Source organism: Mesoplodon bidens (genome assembly GCF_964165515.1).
Source record: "Mesoplodon bidens genome assembly, chromosome: 5".
Classification (NCBI taxonomy): domain Eukaryota; kingdom Metazoa; phylum Chordata; class Mammalia; order Artiodactyla; family Ziphiidae; genus Mesoplodon; species Mesoplodon bidens.
In genome coordinates, this window is record NC_138161.1 from 2,607,505 (window position 1) to 2,629,775 (window position 22,271).

The following is a 22,271-nucleotide window of genomic DNA, read 5'->3' on the forward strand; positions in this document are numbered from 1 at the left end:
ACCGCCAGTTTTAGTTAAGCATGCCCTCATGAAGCAGTCAAAATCAATTTAATTTTATTAATTCAACCCTTTCATACACATCTTTTTTTTTTTTTTTTTTTGCGGTACGCGGGCCTCTCCCTGTTGTGGCCTCTCCCGTTGCGGAGCACAGGCTCCGGACGCGCAGGCTCAGCGGCCATGGCTCACGGGCCCAGCCGCTCCGCGGCATGTGGGATCTTCCTGGACCAGGGCATGAACCCGTGTCCCCTGCATCGGCAGGCGGACTCTCAACCGCTGTGCCACCAGGGAAGCCTTCTTTTTTTAACTTTAATTTTGAGATGATTAGAGACTCACAAGAACTTGCAGAATAGTAGAGAGAGGTCCGTGCACCCGTCACCCTGCTTCCCATAACATGGGAAGCGGGCCTGGGCACAGCACAGGTCGCCAGGCCACTGAGCTTGCTGGGGTTTCACCAGCGAGCTCGTCAGCCTCAGGCATCCGGCAGACGCCTGCTTATAAATGAATGGCATAAGCCTGGCACTTCAGAGAAGTTGCCCATGATACAGTTCAAAACTCTGATCAAAAGTTAGCATTTTGGAAAACCTGCCTTTGCCACTGTGAGCTTGGCAGGGTCCTGGCACTCCGAGACTCTTGTGATGGGCCCAGCATGAGCCTGAGACCAGCACGAGTTTGTGGCCCTGAACAACGGAAAGGGGCTGCACAATTCAGGAACCGTGTTTCGCAAACGACGGAGGCGCGGGGCTACAAAATGTGCCCGGGTAAAAGATCCTTCCAAAATGCAAGGCAGATGAAAGGACTGAATGAAACGGCACGAAACGCTCACTCATGTGATTTCAGATTCCACGTTGTAACCAGCCTGTCAAAAACTACCGCTTGTTGAGTTTTGGTGGCGTATCAGAGAACATCCACAGTTATCTGAAGGCTGTTGAGAGAATGCTCCCTTTACCAGTTACAAATCTGTGCAAGACTGGAGTTTCTTCATCTACCTTAACCAGTACGGGACATCACCAGATTGAATGCAGCAGACGGGAAAGTTCAGTACCTGCCATCAGCCAGACATTAAGGAGATTTGAAAGGCTGCAAAACGCCATTCTTCTCGCTCTATTTACTGTTCTGGAAAATAGTTCTTTTTCAAGAGTATTATCAGGTAATGGCTTCCCTATTATTTTAAAATAAGTAAATAAATATTTGCCTCCTTAATTACTTTTAGAGCATTAATGGCCTGACGCCAAAACCTGAGAACCACTACTGAAGAGGCCCAGGCCCAGGAGGAGGGGGGCTGCACAGGGGTGTCTGGCAGAGACTGGCGAGGGTGGAGGGCCCGGGCATGTCAGGGTCGGGGTCCAGGCCGGGGGTGAGGGGAAAGGGAGTGAAAGGAGCCTGGAGGGAAAGGGCAGGAGCATGACTACAGGACGCCTGGCCTGCTCAGCGATGGGGTCTGGGCTCTGCTTCGGGGGGATGGGCCTGACTCACGGGTAGAGAGGACAGGGCAGCTCTAGGCACCGCTGTGTGCTCAGCCCTGAGCCCCAAGGCTGTTCGCATGCCTGTTAGGAGAACGACTCCACAGTAACCAGGCTCAGCATCCTGTGGGCCCAGGACCATATCATACACTGGAACATTCAAACGTGCTCTTTCAATTCTAGAATGTTCTCTCTTCAGACGAGGAACACTACACTTTGTGAATGGCAGGGATGAGCACAACCGCCAGTGCAAAGAAGCCTCTAGACCCACCTTCATACATAAGCTTCGTTGAAAAATAGTCATCACATTCCGTCAGTGCCTCATCCTTGTCCACCTCCGTGAGGTCCGAGAGCCGCGTGACGGATACCTCCAAGGAGCAGAGTGAGCCCGTCTTACAGAGCTCCGTCCCTGGAGGGGGCGAGATCTCCGCTCGCACAGTGTACAAGGTCTGGGCAAGAAAGGAGAGAGAAGGGCAAAGGAGACACATAAACCATCTGAAGAAATGTTGTTTGGGGCCGCCACGGTGCCCCCCGCAGACTCGAGAGAGAACGGGCCAGAGGAGGAGCTGTGCGTTCGCCCCCCCGACCGCTGGCTCCCTGTAGAGATGATGCCCTCGGGAAGCCCCACCTCAAGAGCCTTAAACTCTCTTCCTAACGAGAACGCGTCCAGGCATCTCAGGAGGAGGAAGGACGGCCCGGGACTCTGCATGGGCCTGTCACCCACAGTCAGGGTCAGATCCTGCTTCATGAGCCTCCGCTACCCGTCGATCCACATGGATTTACCTGCCCGGGTCACTTCAAAGCAGACTCCAGACCTCTCACTTCATCCATATATACTTCGGGGTGTGTTACTAAACAGTATGGACGTTTTCTTAACAAAACACAATGTTGTTATCACAACCAGCGAAATTAACAGGAGTTCCTTGGAAAGGTCCATAATGAACCTTCTCCATAATGCTTCTTTCTCCGTGACCTGTCTGGTAGTCACATGTGTTCACACTTGCCCACCACCCGGGACAAAGGCCCCAAGCCCGTACAAGGGAGCACAGCCCGGGCCCCCCACACGTGGCTGCCCCCCTTCTGAAGGAGAGAACAGCAACACCAAAGGGGCCGATGGAAGAGGCCCTGGCTCGAGATGCTCACGGCCGGAGCCTGCACGGTCCGCGAGGGCAGCCAGACGAGCGCGACTGTGCTGAGAGCTGGAGAGGCAGCTCCAAGCGACAGAGTGACGAGGCGGCTGCGCTCCTAAGTGTGTGTCCTCACACACGGCTTCCTGGCTGCTCTCGGGAAGGAGGGGCGGCTGAGCCTAAGTCAGCAGCAAGGGGCCCGCTGACAGCAGCTGCGGAGGCTGCGGGTACAGTGCCTAGAAGTAAGCTCCCCAGAAATCAACTCGGCAGATTTTCAACAAGGGTGCCAGGACCATCCAACGGGGAAAGAAGGGTCTTTTCAACGAACGGTACAGGGGCACCACATGGGAAGAATGAATCTGGACCGCCACCTGTCACCATACATAAAGTTACCTCAAAGTAGATCATAGACTGAAATGTAAAAGCTAAAACTATAAAACTCTTAGAAGAAAACATGGGAGAAAATCTTTTTGAACTTGGGATAAACAATGATTTCTTAGATCCTACACCAAAAGTACAAGAAATAAGAGACTAAGGTTGCACTTCACCAAAATTAAAAACTTTTGTGCTTCAGAGGAAACCATCAAGAAAGTGAAAATACAACCAGAGAATGGGAGAAAATATCTGCAAATCATACGTATGATAAAGGACTGAACATACAGAGAAACACTTACAACTCAATAAAAAGACAACCCTACTGAAAAATGGGAAAAGGATATGAATAGACATCTCTCCAAGAAGACACACAAATGGCCAAAAAGCACAGGAAAGATACTGACCATCATGGGCCATTGTGAGAGACCAGCTCACGCCCACTGGGATGCCTATGATCAAGGGGCAGCAAGAACAGGTGCTGGTGTGAATGTGGCAACTGGAACCCTCACAGGTCACCCGAGAGGATATAAAGTGATGTTTCTTTAAAAAACAGTTTAACAGCTTCTCAAAAAGTTAAACACAGAGCTACCATATGACCCAGCAACTCCACCAAGGAATTTACCCAAGAGGATGGAACGCATACATACACATAAAAACTTCCACAAGGATTTTCACAGCACTATTATTATAGTCCCAAGGTGGAAACAACCCAGATGTCCAGCCACAGGTAAATGGAAAACAAAATGTGGCCTATCCACACAATGGAATATTATTCACCCACAACAAAGAATGGAGTCCTGAACATGCTGTGAAACGAGTGAGCTCTGGAAACATCCTGTCACGTGAAAGCAGCCAGCCTTGAGAGGATCGCACATAACACGATTGCAGCTGAACAGGCAAAGCACAGGCACACTTGCCTCTGGATCAGGGGTGGCCCAGGGTGAGAAGAGGAAGGAGAGGGGGTGAGTGTGAATGGGGCACAGGCTTCTTCTTGGGAGGATGAAAAGTGTGCTAAAACACGATCACGGTGCTGGTAGCACAGCTCTGTCAACGCACTAACTTCACTGACGTGCACACTCCAAACGGGTGAACTTCATGGTATAGAAATCAAATCTCAATGAAGCTTTTTAAAAAACGTGGTATCTGGGGACCTCCCTGGTGGCGCAGTGGTTCAGAATCCGCCTGCCGATGCAAGAGACACGGGTTTGAGCCCTGGTCTGGGAAGATCCCACATGCCGCGGAGCAACTAAGCTCATGTGCCCCTACTGAGCCTGCGCTCTAGAGCCCGCGAGCCACAACTGCTGAGCCCACGTGCCTAGCCCTTGCTCCGCAGCAAGAGAAGCCACTGCAATGAGAAGCCCGTGAGCAGCAACGAAGAGTAGCCCCCACTCGCCGCAACTAGAGAAAGCGCACGTACAGCAACGAAGACCCAACGCAGCCAAAAAAGAAAAGTGGTATCTGTATTTCTCATCCTCAGAATACTGGTTTTGAAGAGAGCAATCCACCAGGTATTTTTCTCTGGCCTTTAACTAAGCTTGTTCAGTTCGAAAGGAAAATTTTTCCTATGCTCATTTTGAAAAGGAAGCAAGAAAGACAGAAAATAGTGGAAACTGCTAACTAGTGTTAATCGTCATCTGCAGTAAGGAAACCAGATTAAATTTATGCAGACTCTTTACCATGTGAAGAACTTAATGCTCAGCTGCTACTGAACATCAAAAAGGCACCTGTTTGTCCAACAAAAAGAGGAGCTACGCTAGTGATTACATTTAACTCTAAGGCTAATAAGGAGAGCAGGGGGGTCGAAACAAATAGTCTTTGGGTTGGAAGGAGGTGTTGAAAAAATTGCTAACATCAAGAGCTACACAAACACCTTCTCAAATAAAGTGTCTGACGACCTCAGTCGTAAAGAGAAGCAAAGGGAACACCCCAAAGCTGTGTATCCATATTTTGATTTACCTAACACCAAACCCAACCATCTCACTACAGAAACAAAACACAACTACTGCCTTTACTCACCTCGGTCTAGGCTGCTTTTAGCTCCACACCTAATGTGCAGGTTAAAGAAAATCTGCTTTAAGTAAGTTTCCATAATACTGTCAGTTTTTCTTCTAAAAAACTAGAGACACAGCAGCTAATGCTCAAGATAAAAGGACTCTAAGAAACGGGTGCAGGACTCGACTGAGGCAGCGTAAGGCAGAGAAGAGGGAGGAGAGGCGGGGGTCCTGTCTCTGGAGACGATGGCGCCCAGCGGGAGCCGCACAGGAGGGCACGAGTGTCAGACCCGCCCCCTGACCGGACCTCGGGCTCTAACTAGCCAGTCAGGGCCTCCACGCCCCAAGTGCTGGCTCTTTTCGGCGACTGGTTGCTTCATTATATTGAAAGCTTTTGTCTGGTTCACAGAAGGTGAAGAATGTGATGCCTTCTTCCAGCTTGCCACCACACAGCGCCACCAGAAAATAAGGCAATACATACCAAAAAATTGTCCACTTGAAATTCATAAGTATAGGGCTTTAAGGGGACAGACAGCCGCTCCTCAGAAGCCGGGGAGAATCCTACGGAGAACCGGCAGTGCAGGGAGGGGGGAGGCTCCCGCGTCCACTTCAGCTCCCAGACAAAGAACACCGCCTGCTTGCTGTGGATGCGCTGAAAGAGAGTCGGTCGTCACTGCGCGCGCACGCAACACAGGCGCTCAGTCCCAGGGGGCGCCTCCCGCCAGGGGGGCGAGAGGGTCGGAGGGAGGCGGTCCCCCAGGGCCCGCTTCCCCACACGCCGCCTGCACTGCCGCACCCGCCTCCCCAGCACGGCCCCCAGCTGCCCTCGAGGAAGACTGCCCCGAGCTGGTCAAAAGCGTCTCAGCCTTTGTGATTCCATAAGCTCTACACAGGGGATTATTTTTAAAAGCATAAAGAGCAATTACTAGTATTCAGTATCCCATACATTCCCAAAGTGGGAAATGTCATCAAACAGTTACAGGGACATCCTTACACCCACGCCAGCTGCTCTGTATTTGCCACTAAGTGAAGTGAGGAAGGGAACTGGCACCACCTCAGGCAACAAGTCCATACCTATAAGCACAGTAACAGACCCGGGAAGCATTTGAAATGGGTCAAATGTTGGGAAAGATCCTTTGAAAATGCTAAAGGTCAGATATCCATTAAGAAAACCTTTGATCTTCTAAACACTCGGCACTGACTGTCTAAAAACACACGCAACCAATGAATAGAAAAAATAGGGCCAGGGTTCAGCCAGGCAGTGTGAACACGAACGTGACTCCTTTACAAAGCTACCCCGGCACCTGAGAGCCCGTCGCTGGGCAACGCAGGCACGTACAAGCAGCCACTGTTTCTGGGGGTGATGGCGTCCACGCAATCAGCATGAGACTGATCAGGACAAGCTTGGAATAAACCTGTGTGTGGAGTCTGACAAATGTAAGATTTAATTTTTCTAAAAATACAAATATCAACCTATTTCTTACTCCATGTGCTGTGCCACTCGGCCCACAGCGAACCGCAAACATGCACATCGCAGCAACACAGCTGCATGTCAGGGCGTGCTTCCCGCTGACCACCAGCAAGGCCGTTCCCTACACGGAAGAGCTCAGCTGAAGCACACGGTCACTTCCATCAACATCACTACACTCTTGCTCTCCTCTGTGTTCTGCTGAGAGGTTTGTGCTCGGTTCTAGGAAACGGTTACCTGTTCGGATTCCGTGTTCAGCGGTATTAGTTGCAGGTCGGTACTATCACCAGTATCCACAAGATGACTATCCGACAGCTGAAAGTCGAGTTCTGACAAATTCTGGACACACACTTGAACATATTTCCTAAAGGAGAAAAACAAATAAGATTTTGCCATTTAAGAACTTTATTAAATATATTTTGGCTGTATTAAGAAGACGTTCTGTAAGGAATCAAAAAAGTGACAAAGGAAAATAAGAAGCATTTGTTAACATGTATTTCTACTTTTAATTTCACATGTAAAAGTGTCAGAAAAAACCAAATCTTTCTAAGCAAGCTATCTCTTAGGAAAAATGGGTCAAAGAATATTCTATTTTGGATATATTATTACACGACTGTAACTGATTTTCCTAAACATACAATAGCTTGCAATGAGTCTTGGAAGAAAGAGTAACAATTACTCTTCACCTATAGAAGTAACAATTACTCACTGAGAAACAAGGTCAGTACAGAATTCACTTGAATTTCTGTTACACGTAAAGAGGAGTTTTGAAAAGCCAGGCTCAAATAAAGCAAGCCAGATTCTCTGTAGAGCTGTTGGTGTTCTTAACCACCATACACTGAGTCTCCTGATGCGGGGACAGGTGAAGCACAGGATGACACCTGCAGACTTCCTTGTCCAAAAATTGAATCTGAACCTAGTCAAGCCTCTAAAGCAGCAGATCTCACCTGGGGACAATGTCTGGAGACATCTGTGGCTCACACTAAGGGCACAGAGGGCGAGGATTGCCCCTGGCAGAAAGCGGGGGCGGGGGGGGGAGGCAGGGGTGCTGCCGAACAGCCACAACGCAGGGATCTGACCGAGCGTCGGGAGTGCTGAGACTGCAAGCCCCCCTCTAGAGGTGACACACAGCAGCTGACAGGGAGCTACTTACACAAACCCACGAGGACGTGACCAGGGGAATCCAGAATGCCAACTGACCCAAGTCTGGCAATGGGCCAATGGCTTGAAAACAAGGGGAGGAGGGATAAGAAGGGATCTCAGAAACAGAGAGGACTGTGTTTGAACCCCACATCCTACAAACCAAGCCTGAGTATGGGCTGGGCGCTATAGGACCCAGGGAATTACTGCAAATTTTAACAGGTGGACAGTGGCATCATGGCTATGAGAAAACATGCTCAGTGTCACCAAAGCCAAGCTCTGGACAGTAGGGCCTGCAGGCAGGGGAGCCTGGGAAAGGGGCCTGGGGTCCTTCACCGTGTTCCGGATGACAGCAGGGAGTGCGCGGTCCTGAAGGGCATGCTGAACGTCAGCGAGATGACACTGGAGTAGATGGACCACGGGCAATCGATGGACACCTGAGGAGAGACGGGGGACACGTGTTCAGAGCCCTCATCACACGGGACAGGCACCGCCACCACCATCCATCCAGATCTGTGGTGGCTGCCCATTTCCTAGACGTTTGACGTCTTTACCGTTTCTTATCCAGAGGGATAAACCCCATTAAACATACACACAAACAAAGGAGAGCAAAATGAGCCATCAGCACGGTATCAACGGCTCCGAGCAGACGCCGCAGCCCGCAGCACAGACCCTACCCTGCTCTTCTCATGGGCGTGTGGCCGCAACGCCAAACACGTTTTTAATGTGCAGAAGGTTAGGACAAAGTGCTTTTAGTCACTCGTGTGCAGATGATACTAATCAATCATTAACTATTACAAATCAAGTGAATTACCCAAACTCTTTTTTTTTTTTTTGCGGTTGTGGCCTCTCCCATTGCGGAGCACATACCCAGACTCTTAATCCACAAGACACTGAATACATAACTGAAAACCAATTTGGGGCTGTTGTGTGGACCAATAAGCTATTAACTTCCTTAAGGGCAGAAACCAGTTCCCAAACTTGTATTTTATTTCCCCCCACGGAACAAAGGAATATACTGAGTAGAGAACGTGCGCTTATTGTTATTAGTATCATCTTTGCCTCCCGAACTCTGTATCAGATAAAGAGGGAAGAAATTTCAAGGGCTGAAAATTAAGACATTATTTTTGAGATCCTGCCTTGCCTGGTACTCTATGCCATAACCCCTTTGAAATGACCGCTTCTATTAGCCTTTTATCCTACCGCTTTTGTGCGTTCACTTCTTCTTTTTTTGATTATTCAATTTATTTAAACTAAAAAACAAAAACAAAATAACAAAAAAACAATTCATCCATTTCTACTCCACGCCTCAGGCAGCCACCAGTATGTCCTCCTTATCTATGAGCTTGGTCTTTTTTACTTTTTAGATTCCACATATAAGTTAGATCACATGGTATCTGTCTTTGTCTTCTTTCACTTAGCATAATGCCCTCTAGATCCATCCATGTTGTCGCAAATGACAAGACTTATTCTTCTTTATGGCTGAATAATATTCATGTGTGTGTGTGTGTGTGTGTGTGCACACTCATCTTTATTCATTCTTCCATAGTGGATGCTTAGGTTGCTTCTATATCTTGGCTATTATACATAATGCTGCAATGAACACGGGGGTGCAGATATCTTTTTGAGTTAGTGTTTTTGTTTTCTTCAGAAAAATACCCAGAAGTGGAATTGCTAAATTGTACGACAGTTCTATATTTAATTTTTTGAGGAACCTCCACACTGTTTTCTACAGTGGCTGCACCACTTTACATCCCCACCAATAATACATGAGGGTTCCCTTTCTGCCGACACTTATTGTCTTTTTGAGAATAGCCATTCTGACAGGTGTGAGATGATTATCTCATTGTGGTTTTGATTACATTTCCCTGACAATTAAGTGATGTTGAGCATCTTTTCATGTACCTGTTGGCCTTCTGTATATCTTCTTTGGAAAAATGTCTGTTCAGATCTTCTGCCCATTTTTAAATTGGATTGCTTGTTTTTTTTTTTACTATTGAGTTGTATGAGTTCTTGATACATTTTGTTTATTAGCCAGTTATCAGACATATGATTTGGAAATATTTCTTCCATTCAGTAGGTTGCCTTTTCATCTTGTCAATAGTTTCTTTGCTGTGTAGAAGCTTTTTAGTTTGACGGAGTCCCATCTGTTTATTTTTGCTTTTGGTGTCAGATTGAAAAAATCAACATCAAGGCCCATGTCAAGAACTTACTACCTGTATTTCTTCTAGGAGTTTTATGGCTTCAGGTCTTACTTTCAAGTCTTTAATCCATTTTTAGTTCATTTATGTGTACAGTGTAAAGTCCAGTTTCATTCCTTTGTATGTGACTCTCCAGTTTTCCCAACACCTTTTACTGAATGTCCTTTCCTCATTATACATTCTTGGATCCTTCATCATAAATTGATTGACCATATATGGGTAGATTTATTTCTGGGCTCTCTATTCTGTTCCATCGATCTATGTGTCTGTTTTTATGCCATTACCACACTGGTTTAATTACTATAGGTTTGTAATATATTAATAGTTTGAAATCAGGGAGCATAATACCTACGGCTTTGTACTTGTCAAGATTGCTTTGGGGACTTCCCTGGTGGCTCAGTGGTTAAGAATCCACCTGCCAATGCCGGGGACACAGGTTCAATCCCTGGTCTGGGAAGATCCCACATACCGCGGAGCAACTAAGCCTGTGTGCCACAACTACTGAGCCTGAGCTCTAGAGCCCGCACACCACAACTACTGAAGCCCACACGCCCTACAGCCTGTGCGCCACCACTACTGAAGCCCACGTGCTCTAGGGCCCGCGTGCCACAACAACTGAGCCTGTGCTCCACAACAAGAGAAGCCGCTGCAACGAGAAGCCCATTCACTGCAACAAAGAGTAGCCCCCGCTCACTGCAACTAGAGAAAGCCCGCGGGCAGCAACAAAGACCCAACGCAGTCAAAAAAAAAAAAAAAAAAAAAAGATTGCTCTGGCTATTTGGGGTCTTCTGTGGTTCCACACAAACTTTAGGATTGTTTCTTCTATTTCTGTGAAAATTCCCATTGGAATTTTGATAGGGATTGCACTGAATCTGCAGACTGCCTTGGGTAGTATGGACATTTTACAATATTAATTCTTCCAACCCATGAGCATAGACTATCTTTCCATTTATTTTTGTCTTCTTCTATTTCTTTCGTTAATGTCTTCTGGGTTTCAATAAACAAGCCTTTTACCTTCAGGGTTAAATTTATTCCTAGGTATTTTATTTTTTGATGCAATTGAAAATGGAATTGTTTTCCTAATTTCTCTGACAGTTCATTGTTAGTGTAAAGAAATGCAACAGATTTTTGTGTACTGGTTTTGTATCCTGTAACTTTACTGAATTTGCTTACGAGTCCTAACAGTTTTTTGTGTTGGAGTCTTCAGATTTTTATCTATATATCATCATATAATCTTCAAATAGTGTCAGTTTTACTTCTTCCTTTCCAGTTTGGATGACTTTTATTTATTTTTATTGCCTAATTGCTCTAAGACTTCCAATACTACATTAAATAAAAGTGGTGGGCATCCTTGTCTTATTCCTGATCTCAGAAGAAAAGCTTTCAGCTTTTCACCATTGATCACAATGTTGGCTGTGGGCTTGCCATATATGCACTTTATTATGTTGAGGAATGTTCCCTCTATTCTAGCTTTGTTGAGAATTTTTATCATAAATGGATGTTGAATTTTGTCAAATGCTTTGTCTGCACCTATTGACAAGATCACATGATTTTTAATCCTTCATTCTGTTAATGTAGTGTATCACAGTAATTTGTGGATGTTGAACCATCCTTGCAATCCTGGAGTAAATCCCACTTGATCATGGTGTATAATCCTTTTCATGTTTTGTTGAATTTGGTTTGCTAATATTTTGTTGAGGATTTTTGTACCTATGGTTATCGGAGACACTGGCCTGTAGTTTTCTTTTCTTGTGGCATCCTTGTCTGGTTTTGGTACCTGGGTAATGCAGGCCTGTAAAACAAGTTTGGGAGAGTTCCTTCCTCTTCTATTTTTTGGAAGAGGTTGAGAAGGACTGGTATTAATTCTCTGAATGTTTAGTAGAATCACCAGTGAAGCCATCTGGTCCTGGACTTTTGTTAGCTGGGAGGTTTTTTGAAAACTGATTCAATGTCCTTACTAGTAATCAGTCTGTTCAGATTTTCTATTTCATCATGACTCAGTCTTGGTAGGTTGTATGTTTCTAGGAATTTATCCATTTCTTCTAGGTCATCCAATTTATTGGCATATAATTGTTCATAGTACCAGTCTCTTATGACACTTTGTATTTCTGTGGTGTCACTTGTAACATCTCTTTCATTTCTGATTTTGAGTCCTCTTTTTTTCTTGGTGAGTCTAGCTAAAGGTTTGTCAATTTTATCTTTTCAAAGAACCAGCTCTTAGTTTCACTGATCTTTTCTATTATCTTTTTAGTCTCTATTTCATTTGTTTCTCCTCTGATCATGTTATTTCCTTCCTTCCACTAACTTTGAGCTTTGTTCTTTTTCTAGTTCCTTGAGGTATAAAATTAGGTTGTTTATTTGAGACATTTCTTGTTTCTTGAGGAAGGCATTTATTGCTATGAACTTCCCTCTGAGAACTGCTTTCACTGCATCCCATAAATTTTGATCTGTTACATTTCCATGTTCATTTGTTTCAAGGTAGATTTTTATTTCTTTTGGTTTCTTCTTTGACCCACTGGTTCTTCAACAACATGTTGTTTAATCTCCACATATTTGTGCAGTTTGCAGTTTTCTTCATGTAATTAATTTCTAGTTTCATACCTTTGTGGTTGGAAAAGATGCTTGATATGATTTCAGTCCTCTTAAGTTTATTAAGACTTGTTTTGCAGCCTAACATATGATCTATCTTGAAAAATATTCCATGTGTACTTGAGAAGAATCCGTATTGTTGTTTTTGGACGGTATATTCTGTAAATGTCTGTTAAAGCCATCTAGTTTAACATATTTGAGGCCGACGTGTCCTTATTCATTTTCTGTCTGGAGGTTCTATCCATTTATGTAAGTGGAGTATTAAAGCCCGTACTATTATTACACTGCTATTCTCCCTTTAGGTATGTTAATATTTGCTTTGTATTTTAGGTGCTCCTATGTTGGGTGCATAGATACTTATGAACATTATATTTTCTTATTGGATTGACCCCTTTATCATTACATAACACCCATCTTTGTCTCTTACTACAGTCTCTGATTTAAAGTCTATTTTGTCTGATGTAAGTGTAGCTACTCCAGCTTTTTTCCGTTTCCATTTGCATGGAATATCTTTTTCCATCCCTTTACTTTCGGTTTGTGTGTCCTTACATCTAAAGTGAGTCTCTTGTAGGCAGCTTATAGATGGGTCTTGATTTTTTTATCCATTCGGTCACTTTGTCTTTTGAGTGGAGAATTTAGCCATTTACATTTAAAGTAATTATTGATAGGTGTGTGCTTATTGTCATTTTCTTAATTGTTTTCTGGCTGTTTTTAAGGTTCCTCTCTGTTCCTATCTCCTTCTCTTGCTCTCTTCCTTGTGGTTTGATGACTGTCTTTAGTGGTATGTTTATATTCCTTTATCTTTTGTGTATTTACTATAGGTTTTGCTTTGTGGTTACCATGAGGCTTATATGTAGTAACTTACATCTGTAACAGCCTATTTTAAGTTGATAACAACTTAAGTTGATCCCATTCTAAAACTCAGCATTGTAACTCCCCCCTCCAACATTTTGTTTTTGAGATGTCACATTTTACATCTTTATCTTGTGCATTCCTTAACTAATAACTGTAATCATAGCTATTTTTACTGTTTTTTTTCACCTTCGTACCAGCTTTATAAGTGATTAATCCACTACATTTTTCAAACAGTTACCTTTCCAATGAGATTTATTCTTTCATGTGTTTGTTACTAATTAGCACAGTTTCTTTTCGTCTTAAAGAAGTCTCTAACATTTCTTGTAGGGCTGGCTTATGGTGATAAACTTTAGTTTTTACTTGTCTGGAAAACTCTTTATCTTTCCTTCAATTCTGAAGGATAACTTTGCCACACGGAGTATTCTTGGTTGGAAGTTGTTTGTCCCCCACCCCCTCCCCCAGCAAGTTTAATATATTGTGCCACTCCCTTCTGGCCTGCAAAGTTTCTGCTGAAAATCTGCTGATAGTTTTATGGGGTTCTCTTGTCTTTAACTTTTGACATTTTACCTATACTGTGTCTTTGTGTGAGTCTCTTTGGGTTCATCTTGTTTGAAACTCTCTGGCTTCCTGGATCTGAATGTCTCTTTCCTTCCCCAGGCTAGGGACGTTTTTAGCCATTATTTCCTCAAATAAAATTTCTTCCCCTTTCGCTCTCTCTCTTCTCCTTCTGGGACCCCTATGATGTGAATGTTTGTCTGTTTGATGTTGTCCCGTAAGTCCCTTAAGCCATCTTCCACTGTTTCCAATCTTTTCTCCGCTCTGACTGGACAAACCCCCCTGCTTTGTCTTCGAGTGGACTGGTCCTTTCTTTGCTTCATCTAGTCTGCTGTTGAACCCCTCTAGTGTATCTTTCAGTTCGGTTAGTGTGCTCTTCAGCTCTGAGACTTCTATTTGGCACTTTCCTGTAAGTTTCTATCTCTGTGCTGAAGTTCTCCCTGTTTTCCTCCATCTTTCTCCCCAGTTCGATGAGCATCTTTGTGAACGTTACTCTGAACTCTTTACCAGGTAGATTATTCATCTGTTTCATTAAGGTTATTTCCTGAGGTTTTATCTTGTTCTTTCAGTTTGGAACATACTCCTCTGTTTCTGCACTTTGCTTGTCTGTGTCACTTTCTGTACAGTACATGAAACCACCACCTCTCCCAGTCTTGAAGGAGTGGCCTCGTGTAGGAGATAAACCTTGTTGTTCAACTCTGCCCCAGCTCTTGGCTGCCTCTCAAACCTTTGTGCTTGTCCAAGCAGCCTATGGTATTTCTAGTGGCTCCCAGGAGTTGAGGGTGTGCCAAGACCTGTGTCCCAAAGGGGAGGGTCTCAGCAACTACCTTCAGGCTGTTTGGAAGCCAGAGCCTCAGGCAGCAGCTTTTAACAGTATGCAAAAAATACAGTCCCATGGGACCACAAGCACACACTTCTACCCTTGGGTTGTTCAAAAGCCCTCGGAACTGATATCTGTATTATAAGACATGGACAAACTCAGAAAAAGCACGATGCTAGTGACTGGTTCTGTGAGCTGACGGACTGTGGATTTAGGATCAAAGTCATGGATCTCTCAAATAACTGTCAATAAATACCAGCACCAAAGCATAAAATCTTAGCACTTCTTCCTTGCTAAGTATGATGTGATATTTCAGGGAACAAAAAGTAAAGCACACCAAGACACAGAACTCCCTCTAGCCTAATCACCAGGACAAATGGACCACAGAGGCAAAGTCACTGCCCTCTAAGCAAAAACTGTATCTCTTACAATAAACTGTCCTTCCTCGAGTTGGGACAGAAAAGTTAAGAGCCCGTCTGTCTTTGTCTTTGCAAGATGCACCCCTCATCTAAGAAGGGGTGATTCATAGCCATAAATGCTAAACCCAACCCGAGCTTGTGGTACAGGGACTGGAAACCTGCCGCCCCAAAAGAAGTCATCTTGTATGTACTGTCTTTCAAAGCAAGTGGGACACGCAGAGGCTGCCCCCAGGGCTGCACCGTCCCAGCCCCTCCTTACTTTGTGGTCCATGGTAGCCATGCAGTGGCCAGCTTTTTGTGTGTCCTTATGCTTCCCATGGGGCTCTGTCATCCCCAGCATGGTGCTCTCCCCTCCAGTTGCTGGAGCTGAAGGTAAAGAGAGAACTTCCAGTTCAAATTCGATCATGTGGTATGCAGGCGCAGCCGGCAGGCCGATGCTCGTGACCTTGTCGGACGACTGAACCCGGAGCGCAGCGTCAGAAGCCTTTTCTAGGGAAGACAGGAAAAGCCGCCTGTGACACAGTCCCCTGTGTCCTTGCTCCCTCCCCTCCAGCGGGCGACGGGCCCAGCAGTGAAGTTCCAGCCCAGCTCCTGCTGCTCCTACACACACGCAAGAGTGTAACTGGGAAGGATCGAAGAGGGAGGGAGACAGGAAAATCAAGAGCAAAACCCCCGAAGACAGAGCAGCACTGCACGAAAGCTGTGCAGCTGAGCTCGGCTCAGAGAACTGTCACTGTGCTCAGTCTGAAGACAGAAAAGAGACGCTCTTCACACAGCCCGCCCGAGACCGCATGTGTCCCCACAGGACATGCTCCCTCTCCAGCCCACCGCCAGACCAACTCCCACTGAGAAAGGGAGCTGCATCCTCCCCTCTCCAGACCTCGTGGCTGGGGACTGTGGGAGATGGGACTTTTTTAGGGCTTCCAACCAGTGTCTTAAAAGGCTGATTTGCATTTTCTTTCTGCTGAGGAAAGTCAAGGAGGGTGGAAGGAGGCTGGAGGCCAGCAGGGCATCACCGCGGAGGGTGAGCCCAGGCGGTAACGCTGCCTCACGAGACCCCAGCAAGGTCAGCACCACCTGGCCACTGAGCACGTGCACAGCTCTAAGTCTATTCCCCTCCAATGTAACGCCCCACCTAGGGGAAGGGCTACAGTCCACCTATGGGTGGAACGTGGCCATGAAAGAGCTGCGAGGAGAAGCGGTCCTCAGACGCCGCCTGAGGACAGCAGGGATGACAGGCGCCTTACATCCTCGTGGTGCGTGACAACGCTAAGAGTCCACCTTCCCCAGGTGACCGCTGCCTTACCTCTCATGTTGGAATAGATCACTGCTCTGTTCTCTTCATGACACAGGATAAGCATGGCTTCTACATTGCTGAGCTGAAGGCTGTCCCCGTTTTTTACTGTATAATGGCCAGTGGTGACAGTGAACTTGACCTTCTGAGGAATGCCAGCCAAAAGGCTATCTAAAGGGAAAAAGACAGCAGTGAGCACCATTACCAACCAAGGGCGCCGACGGAAGGCCTAGCGTGAGTGAGAAGAGCCTGTTTCTTCTACTGGAGAAGACCTGTTCACTGGACACACTCCGTAAAGTGGCTCAGTGTCCACCCTCGCCGCTCACCTCAGTTTCGTGGTCTGCAGTGCTGAGGGGTCCTCGCCAGGCACAAGAGAATCTGGGAGCCTCAGGGACCTTATCACCACTTCAGTTGAGAGAGTTAGGGATTGTGGTGGCAACCGTGTCTACGAGGGTCTCAAAACTGACCCGCTAGCCAGTTACTGACAGAAACTCAGATAACGACACTAAAGAAAAAACTAATGAAACCGCATGTGCTGCTGCTATTCAGATTTTCCTCTGGCCTTTCCAGGTTAGGCCTCTTCCAGATCTCTGGTTCAGAGCAGCTCGATAGAAGATGCGGTACACTTTCTCCTGGATGGAAATGGAGGGCGGGAATGGGCTGAGGTTTTCTAAGAATCGGTTCCAGGGAAGGCAGAAGGAAGAAGGCAAAAGACAAGACACAAGGAGGAGGAATAACAGAGAAGAGAGAGAGAGGGAGGAGAGGCGGGAGGTGAGAAAGGGAGTGAGGGTCGGGGCGGCCAGGGCAGGGCGGAGGCATGAGCCAGCACCTCCCAGGCTCCCCCAGCCGCAGGGCTCAGCCTTTCTCACAAAAGGTTCTCTGAGGGAAGAACCACTGAGAGACTGCTGTGCTCCGCACCTGAGGGCCTTTCCAGGTAGCCAGGGGAGAAGTTTAAAAGCATAAAAATAGGTAGTTAGAGAGATTAAATAGAAAAAAACCTTTTCCTTGATTTTTTTTTCCCAAATGGAAGAAGCAAGCAAATAAATACATTGTTTCTAGCCTAAACCACAGAGACACTCACTCATTCATGTTTTGCTGAAGTGCCATGTGGTCTTCAATAATTTGTTTACACCAACTCCTCCTAATTGTAGGACTTAACAAAAAGGAAGGCAGCACTGAATTTCTCAAATGCCATGCCCGGGGGTCAAGGTTAATCCACACTTTCAAAGGAAAAGACTTTTGATCAGAGCACAGACCATAACTAATCTAGCATTCAGCCTCTGAAATGGAACTCTAAGCAGGAAATTGTATTTACTTATTAAATTCTCTGCAGTAGACATCAGCTGAGATTTAGCTCATTTTTCTCAGCTAATGTTTAGAAAACATGAAAGTAGCAATTAGAGAAAAGCAAATATTGAGATGAACAAAAGAGCCAGAGTCAGTTCGCAGGCAAAATCACCACGATGCTCCCCAAAGTGTGTCTTACAGAGGGACACAGCTACAGAGGGCCGCAAGCGTGACGCTGCAGAGAGCCCTCCTGCCACGTGCTCCCTTAGAGTAAAGGAGCCAAGTGCAGCGCAGAACCCCTGCACAGCCCCCGCGGCCCACTCACCGGCCAGCGGCTCCACGTGCAGCTGCGGCTCCTGCGAATACACGTCATACTGCACCAGCGGGTAGATGTGAGGAAGGACGAACCACACAGGGCCCACCGAGGCGCACAGCTGCCGCAGCGTGTAGGTTCCCGGCTCCTTGGCCTGGGGGCAAAACCGAGCATTCGAACAGCCGTCCCCGTTCCTGCAGTGACGAGCTTCTCAAGGGGAGGCTGAGCCACAATCTCTGAAGTGACCGTTTTCCACACCCTCTTCACCCTGCCGCTCTGTGCTAACACGTCTACACGCGCGCGGGCTGTTCAGAAGATCCCTCGGCATCTCTCAATCGAGGATTTTCTGAGTAACGGATGCTTAAGTTTGACTTTACGCCTAATAATGCATTCTTAATTTAATAAGCTTTATCTGTGGCTTTCTCTTCTGGAAAAGGTATTTAATGGAGACAGGGAGCATGGAATTTAAGACCTGCTCTGAGACCAGACTGAAAACACACGTGGCAAAGAGCTGTACTTTCCACTGGCCTCTTGGGTCAGTGGAACTAGCAGCAGCCGCTGCACTGGAGGAAGATCTGTATCGGAGCAGGGCAGAAACAACTGTTTGGACATCCATCCATGCAGCCACAGAAGGAGAAGAGAGTTTCACGTGAAAGTGCCATCTTCTCTGAAACTTCCTCATTTTAGCAAATGAGGGTGTATTCTAATACAAAGGGAAAAAGTCTAACTAAATCCAGTGAGAACACAAATAATTACCCATGTCAAGAACTTCATTCAAAATTTATCAACTGCCTTATAATTATTTAAGTACAAAAGGTTTTTTCAAAACATCAGTCTGTTTTTCTTTAAGGATAAAAATCAAAGTCAGGTTAACAGGACAGAGATGTCTACTGGATTCCCAGCTCCTTCAGAGGATTCCTGCACGTGCCACCCGCTCCCGCCCTCCCCTGAAGAAACCCCCCGCCCGACACACACCTGAGTCCTGAACGTGATTGCGTTGGGCCCTGGCTCCAGGGTCACAGCGGTGCGCTTCAGCATGTGGGCCCCAGCCTCCAGAGCGGCACCCGAGGGCGCTTCCAGGGACGCGCCACTCTCCTGCTTCCTTAGCAGCATGTGGACATTTTTGCAGATAATCCCCGTTGTGTGCAAGGAACTGTCGGAAGGACTTCTCTCAAACACCTCGCACAGCTCCAGCGCGGGCAGGCTGTTCTGAGACGTGGGGAAAGGCGAGGTCTCTGCCGGGAAGCTGACAACCCCGTTGGCCGTCTTGTGCTTGGTGAGCCACTCGGCAGTCTTCCGGTAGCTGTCTTTCTCGACGCTGAAGTGGACGCTGACGGCGATCTGCTCCGCGAGGACAGGCACGGGCATCTGACTGCACACGGTCACCTCCACGGACAAGACGCCACCCACGTGGACCACAGCATTGGGAGGCGTGAAACGGAGATCTCGCAGTTGTGCAAAAGAATGCATAGGGAGTACTATTTTGTGACCTGTAAATACACAGTGCCATGTTCTACTTCCTAAGTCACACTGCCAGATGCTGCAGAGACTGCAGGGCTGGGCCACCATTGGGCCTGCAGGAAGCAATAACGTGCAAAAGAGATGGTTCAGACCCTCCCAACCTTGCGCCATCTTCACACACCAAAAAGAGTTATTTTGTCAAAAAGAGAACAGAAACACACGCCTAGATAACTCCTGGAAATCATAAAACCTGAAGAATTAAGGTTTCTAACTCCTGTTTTGGCAAACCCAAGAGAAACACAGGTCAACTAACTCCTCAATTTCAAAACAAGGTTTGTAAAGTCCAATTCCTAGAGCTGTTTCAGGGGATTCCATCACCTCCCCACGCACAGAAAGATTCTCCAGTAGAGATGCCCAAACCTCCCTGTGCATCTGGAAATGAACCCAGGTGTGTGCCACCCTGTGAGGCCAGCCAGTGAAGGGAGGAGCCAGGAGGGCAGCAGGTCCCCAGCCCCAGAGGCACCATCAGGGGAGAACCCACTGCATCCTCCAACTTCCTTTCCACAAGCACTGGTGTGTCTAGAACACCCACAAGGCCACTGGACTGACCGGTAGGTGAGGTGGTGCCGAGACTGATGCCATAAAATCACAAGAAAACAGGGACAATCACGGAATATTTTCTTCACAGAGACGCCACGGAAAGCTGGCAGGAGAAGCGTAACTGCACAGTCTCACGCACGTGCCACACACAGCAGATTCGGCACACAGCTCTACAGTGACCAGTCTGGGCACATTAAAGGCTCTAAAACACAAATCAGTGCCACGCTGCCCCTGAGAAACCCACGCAGATGGCTCGATGTGCGTGACGCGCACCCCAGCAGGCAACGACCACAGCAACCCAAAGCCAAAACCTCTGGAAACACTGGCTTTCAAGCAGTTAGCAACCGCTATGGACTGAATGTGGTCCCGCCAAAATTCTTAAGTGGAAGCCCTACCCCGCAGTGGGCCCTCTGGGAGAGAGTCAGGGTTTGATGAGGTCACGAGGGATGCACGCCCTTGTAGGAGGACGCACCACACAGCCCTGCCATCTCTCCCCCCACCTCCCTTCCCCCTCCCTTCCTCCCTCCCTCTCTCTGAGTCTCTCCATTTCTCCCCCATCTCTCCCCGCACCTCCCCTCCCGCTCCCTCCCTCTCTCTGAGTCTCTCTCTCCACCTCCCTTCCACCCCACCCCTTGCCTTGAAGGGACAAGCCAGGAAGAGGGGCCTCATCAGAAACCCACCCTGCTGGCATCCTGACCTCAGGTGTCAGCCTCCAGAACTGTGAGAAAATAAACACCTGCTGTTGAAGCGTCCAGTCTGAGGCATTTTGTTATGGCAGCTCGAGCTGACTAAGACAGTGGCTATTTTAAATAAATACTCTTCCTGATAAACTGAACATGAGAAGCTAAATATTACAATAAAGTTAATCTTACTACACGGCAATTCTTAATGTATACCTGCCAAAACATTTAGCCTGAACCTAAGGCTTTGAGATCTACCTTGCTGTCGGACATTCCCATAAGGAAATACTCAACAAACTTCAGACAGTGAGACAGCCTATGAGACAAGTGGCTCGATGTCTTTAAAAAGTCAGTGCCTTACAACCCTGTTGTCAAACAACCGCTGAAGGGATGAACACAGTGTGGTCCATCCGTACCACGTGATATTATTCAGTCACAAAAAGGAATGAAATGCTGACACACGCTACAACATAGTTGAATCCTGAAAACACTGTGCTGAGTGAAATAAGCTGGTCACAACAAAACACATATTGTATGATTCCATTTACGTGAAATATCCAGAACACGTATCTTCAGAGACAGAAAGTGGATTAGTGGTTCCCGGGGACTTGGGGGGATGGGGGGTGGTAGGAGGAGGTTGGGAGGAAATAAGCGTGGGGTTTCTTTCGGGTGATGAAAATGCTCTGACACTGACTGTGGGGCGGGCGCACATGTCTGTGATGACACCAAAAGCCACAGAGTCCTATACCACACGCTGTGAATCCTATCTCAATAAAGCTGCTGTATTTTAAAAGGTCAGTGTCTGGAAAAGAGGAAGAAAATGAGATGCAAAGACTGTTCTAAGTTAAAGGAGAACTGATACAACCATCAAATGCAGCGTGTGACCCCTGACTGGACTAGTAGAGTCCAATTATTCTGAATATAAAATCATGTGTAAAAACACTTTTCAAGACAATGGGGGAGATCTGAAGAGGGGCTAACTGGGTAGCCCGACTTAGAACCTTGTCCGTCTGTGGGCAGGGTGGTTAGGGGATCACCTTTGTTTTCAGAAGATGCTACACTGTTCCAGGGTCTGGAGCTGCTCTGAAGTTCGGCAAAAAGAAAAAAGAAAGATATAGACACACGTCTGCTACCCGGCAAAATGTTAACAACCGCTGAATCTAGGTGGTCAGTATAGAGTACACACGCTGTATCATCGTTTTTGCTCTTCTATGACATTTGAAATTTTTCATAGTAATGTTTGAAAACAAGCCTCACCTGGGCTGTCTGCCTGCCGGTTGGCGAAGCTGAGAATCTCTCTGCAGAAGTACTCCCGCTCGTTCTCAGTCAGGTGCTGGTCGCTGGCCAGGAGGCTGCTGGTCTGAAGGTAGCTGAGTGCAGAGTCAAGGGGCCTGAGAGGACCACACGCTGGGGCACTGTGCACACAGCCCCTCCAGTCCCCAGAGGGTGCATCCTGACAGGTGTTCCCCTTTCTCTAGGGTGTTAGGAACTCAAGCAGAGGTCAGATACGCTGACGACGCAGCAGCTTCTATCCAACACAGTACGCGTGTCAAGGCAGGCTTTTCTCTCCTATTTATCAGGTACTCATTAAACCCTCAATGGTGGGCGCTGCTGCCGTACAAAGAGAAAGCAAGCC

The 22,271-nt window shown here is 46.9% G+C and overlaps 1 protein-coding gene across 6 annotated transcripts in view; it reads right to left on the bottom strand.

The window, feature by feature from the left end:
- TRAPPC10 (trafficking protein particle complex subunit 10) overlaps positions 1-22,271 on the bottom strand; it is a 91,779-nt gene that overhangs the window by 4,744 nt on the left and 64,764 nt on the right. For 5 of the 6 annotated variants that reach the window (XM_081235849.1, XM_081235854.1, XM_081235853.1 and 2 more), the window contains 9 exons: positions 21,893-22,005; positions 18,870-19,384; positions 17,907-18,048; positions 16,307-16,465; positions 15,260-15,489; positions 7,898-7,998; positions 6,659-6,785; positions 5,435-5,605; positions 1,732-1,909 (listed from right to left, as the gene is read on the bottom strand). In XM_081235849.1, coding sequence (XP_081091975.1) covers positions 1,732-1,909; positions 5,435-5,605; positions 6,659-6,785; positions 7,898-7,998; positions 15,260-15,489; positions 16,307-16,465; positions 17,907-18,048; positions 18,870-19,384; positions 21,893-22,005 — 1,736 coding nt within the window. The remainder of the gene's footprint in view (positions 1-1,731; positions 1,910-5,434; positions 5,606-6,658; positions 6,786-7,897; positions 7,999-15,259; positions 15,490-16,306; positions 16,466-17,906; positions 18,049-18,869; positions 19,385-21,892; positions 22,006-22,271) is intronic. The other variant, XM_081235852.1, reaches the window with a different exon arrangement.